This window comes from Trifolium pratense, linkage group LG6 (genome assembly GCF_020283565.1).
Source record: "Trifolium pratense cultivar HEN17-A07 linkage group LG6, ARS_RC_1.1, whole genome shotgun sequence".
Classification (NCBI taxonomy): domain Eukaryota; kingdom Viridiplantae; phylum Streptophyta; class Magnoliopsida; order Fabales; family Fabaceae; genus Trifolium; species Trifolium pratense.
This window is the reverse complement of record NC_060064.1, coordinates 5190176-5194797: the sequence shown is the minus strand read 5'-3', so window position 1 is coordinate 5194797 and position 4622 is coordinate 5190176. Positions and strand designations below refer to the sequence as shown.

General features: G+C 32.3%; 1 protein-coding gene across 1 annotated transcript; it reads left to right on the top strand.

The window, feature by feature from the left end:
* The first annotated feature begins 435 nt into the window (after positions 1-435).
* Positions 436-2413, top strand: LOC123890284 (60S ribosomal protein L35a-1). The gene is made up of 5 exons (XM_045939857.1): positions 436-566; positions 1131-1166; positions 1266-1494; positions 1588-1630; positions 2213-2413. Exons 1-4 carry the CDS (start codon positions 535-537, stop codon positions 1627-1629), a joined length of 339 nt encoding a protein of 112 aa, XP_045795813.1. The 5' UTR covers positions 436-534; the 3' UTR covers position 1630; positions 2213-2413.
* The last annotated feature ends 2209 nt before the right edge of the window (positions 2414-4622 follow it).

Below are 4622 nucleotides of genomic sequence, written 5' to 3'. Positions count from 1 at the left end.
GATCAAGATCGTGTGTTTGTTACAATAACTGATGTGCTTATATACACATTCAATCTAACTAACTATGGTTATTCTAACTAACTCAATAGGTAGTTACTTACTACACAAGTAACAAACTAATAATTGTCTTACAACGCAAGTAGCTTAACAAAAACTGAGGGACAGATGCTCCAGCATCTGGTACAACATCTTATGCAACTGATTGAATTATTCCTCAATAAGTGTGTCATTTGATCCTGAACCTATATATATAAATAACTTAATTTTTTTTTCTTTTGAAACTTTAAATAAGTAAAATGACTCAAAAGTTGGGTGTTAAAATTTATTAGAGTGGGGGTGTATAACAGTATAAGCAACACATTAGAAAAACCCAAATCCAAAACGTATTGGGCCAGATAAACGCAAAAAGCCCGAAATAGAGCTAAAGGCAGGAAAATAGCGTGTATATAAATAAAACCCTAAAACTCCATTTTTGTGAATTTTGGGATTAAGCCGAATTCTGCTTCCGCCGCTGCATCCGCCGCTGCCTTGAAGATGGTGAAGGGACGCCAAGGAGAACGTGTCAGGTACTCTTCCGATATTCACTCTCTTTGTACGATCTCGCTTATTTCGTTTTCATTATTTTCGTAAGCTCAATTTTCTGGTTTAGTAATTATTGTTTTTTCGAATTAATGTAATTATGATTGTTTTAATTCAGCTATAACAATTGATAATTAGAATACAGTGATTAGGATTAGGGATATCTTATTTGGAGAAATTAGAATACAGTGATTAGGATTAGGGATTTGAATATTTTTAGTGTTAGTTTATAGTGTGAAGCTGCAAATTGCTGTGAAAATTTACGGAAATTAATCTGTTTTTTGAGAAATGAAAGTACTAAATATGTCCTGTAAATTATTGAATCTATAGTTTTCATAATGTACAAGAACATGTTATTCTGATTTTTTTTTGACTTGCATTCGAGACTTTGTGGTACCAAAATGATAATTTTTCATTGCTTTGTTTTCATGTTATTTAATCAAAGATCAGTTTATGTATTTACTCTATTTTATCAAATACTATCATTTTGGGTATTTATTCTATTTTTAAGTAAAAAGAAGCTAATATTGTACTTTTTCAATTTGTATTAGGCTCTATGTGAGGGGTACAATCCTTGGATACAAAAGGTAAATTCTTCTTGCCATCTGTAATTTTTTTTCTGATTTTATTCAAATGTGTGGTTTGATGCTCTGGTTTAATACTTACTCTTTTATATTGTTTTTTAGATCCAAATCAAACCAGTACCCAAACACATCATTAGTCCAAATTGAAGGAGTGAACACCAAGGAAGAGGTAGCTTGGTATGCCGGCAAGAGATTGGCATATATCTACAAGGCCAAGGTGAAGAAGAATGGAACCCATTACCGCTGCTTATGGGGCAAGGTTACAAGGCCTCATGGTAACAGTGGTGTTGTTCGTGCTAAGTTCACGTCAAATCTTCCTCCCAAATCAATGGTAATAATTTACTACCACAATTTTTTATTTATTTATTTATTATTGGTTGTGTTTTATAATTTTATCTTGACTTTGAGTTTTGATGCATTTCAGGGATCTCGCGTAAGAGTATTTATGTACCCAAGTAACATATGAGGTAAACCCTTGTCCTTGATGCTTTCTGAAATGTTGTCCTTTTCTTTTTCACTTCAACTTTCAAATAAAATTATTGAACTTTCTCCAGTCTTTTTTATGTATTTTGTCATTTGATGGGGCATGTCTTTTGATCTTCTATTATGTTTTACAAGTATGGATCAATCAATAATTTTATGTGTAAATGTGTAAGGACACTTGCTAGTATATTAACCAAAGTCTGAAACATAATCAATCCTTCATGTAGACATCAATTATTGGTGTGTAGTGTGGACATTTAATATAGTGCTGTGTGTTGTGTTGTCTTGTCACGATGTTTTTATGCCCAAGAGTTATGCAGTCTTTGTACTGTTACATATGCTAATAGAAGAACCATATGGCTCTAAACCATGATAAATGTAATGTGCCTATCTGTTCTGTAAATGCAGCAATTGTATGCTTAAATAATTATTTGCGACTTTATTGAGAAACATAGTTTGATGTTTGGAATTTTATCAGAGGATTATTGAATACTCTGTCTTAGTTCTATTCTTTACATGGTTGTGTTCTTCCCTGTTTTAATGTTACATTGAAATTTTTGTCGCAGATTCTGGTGATAACCTTGGTAGAATTGTCGGATGATTTTAAGTCTCGAGGATCTTTGTTTCATTTTACCTTTTGAGAATTTTGTTTTTGGCATAGATTGTTATGTTGGAATAGTGTCCTCTGTATTGGCTTTTGTTTATGAAATATTCAGCACTCTGTGGAATTGGTTATCTCTTATGATTACAATGTTTTTTCTTATGACGTTAATTTTTGTTAACCACGAACAAAATTTAGTAGGATCCTAACTCATGAAATATAGGCATCTCTGGCAAAGTCCCACGTTTACTAAACCAACATATTAAGATGCTTGCTAACTATTGAATGAGGACAGTGTTTATATTTTTTTTGTATTTATATTTTTAAAGCTATAGTAATTGAAGACATCTAAAGAATAGAAAATTAGAGAGAGGGTCTAACATTCATTTTAAATTTGCCTGTGAATTTTTGCTTTGTTATTATAAATTGCTTTCAATTAGCTGGTGTAGTTTAGTTCTAAAACTATTGTTTCAAAGAGGTACGTAATACTATTAAATGTCTAATTTGGATTTTTAAAATTTAGTATTTCTCGGAAGAGTTTTTTTTATCTTTAAATTTCATCTTCACTAAGAAACGAAAGATCCGTAGTGTAGTTTGGGACTTATTGGGAACTGGCACGAAACTAGCGTCGATTATATGTTTTGGATAGTTTCTCTCCCAACCCCCCTCAATTCTTTTCTACCCCTGAATTTTTTGTTTTTGCCCCTGGGGTACTGCGGTTTATACGAACCGAAATAAGCTGACATGCTGATAAATTTCAGTAACCACTTACCGAAATCTGGGACATTTCGGTTCGCAGGTACCGAAATAATTATTTCGGTAAACTTCTACCGAAAATGGCCTAATTCCAGCGACCAACGTATCGAAATCTAGGACATTTCGGTTCGCAGATACCGAACAAGCTGACGTTCATTTTTTGTGTACCGAAAACGCTAATGTTCGGTTTGCAGTTACCGAAATGGTCTAATATTTGGCTTCGGTGAATACGAACCGAAGTTTTTTGGCAAAAATGTTTCAAACCGCAAGGGGCAAACTTGAATTTTTGGGGGTAGAAAAGAATTGAGGGGGGTTGGGAGAGAAACCATCTATGTTTTGGAGGGTTCAAAAAACGTTGTTATTCAACACCTTATCATTTTGGTTAATCCACAGAATCCATAAACTCTAAGTTGACCATAGCAAATATCTTGGTTATTGGGAATGTATTTTGACTATTTTCTATTTCATCAAACTCATTTTTTCAGTTTTTAGAGAGACAAATTTAATACGAAAAACTTATGATATTTGGCAAAATTCCAAAAATTGTTTAAAATGAGTTTCTATTCCAAAAATTGTTCATATGAAATAGTTTAAAAATAATTATGGGTAAAATGAGTTTTGCTAATGTGGGTTGGGCTTGAGCATGGGAAGCTCACAATAAGTTCATGCTTACGAATTTTTCTCTTCCTGCCATCGTTTCTTTTTCACCCCTCTAGCGCGCAAAAAAATTATGTTTCTAGAAACCGAATTTTTTTTTGTGTGTACATTTTACACTAAAAAAATTTGGTTTCTAAAAACCGATTTTTTTTGCGCCCTAGAGGGTCTTAAAAGAAACATGGGGGCCTAAAGAGAAGCCATCTTTTTCTCTTCCCCAAGGGTTCTCTTATTCCTTGAAATTCCGTTATTGCTTTTGGGAATTAAGTTCGTAATGTAGATTCTGAACTAAAAACACCATGTTTTAGTGTATTTTAATGAAAGAAACATGGCTTTTAGTTTAAAATATACGTTCCGAACTTTATTCATAAGGACAAAACAAAATTTCAGAAGAATAATAGCATATGGGCATATGGGGGAAGAGAAATTACCCATGCCTACTGGTAAAATGAGTTTTGAAAAGGGGCATGCATCTTTTTGGTAAATATATAAAGTTACATGATTCTAGTCTCTATATATTATTTTGCGATTTGTAGGAATTATATAGTGGATACACGACTAAAATTCTAAAAACTTAATTTAAGCTAACTATAGAGATTTAAATACATTTAATACTAATTAATATTTTGTTTTTGTAGAAAATAACCCTATTAAGGGTTGAACCAAGTGGTAAACATAAATATCAGAAAATAATATTTAATTTTGTTCGATTCAAATAGCATATATAAAAGTACATTACAAGTTAAAACTCAAACACTACCCAAAACATTGTCGAGAAAATGATACTACTAGCTAGTGTAGGAAGATCGATTACCAAACAAGTTAACTTTGATTCCACGAATTTGCTATAAGTTAGAAGTTTTTCATGGATCCGGATTCCCTCTGGCAGGAGGTGCAGTTCAATCATGGCCATCCATTTTAATAAAAATAAAAACAAAATTACTAAAGTAATAAAATGAAGGGAA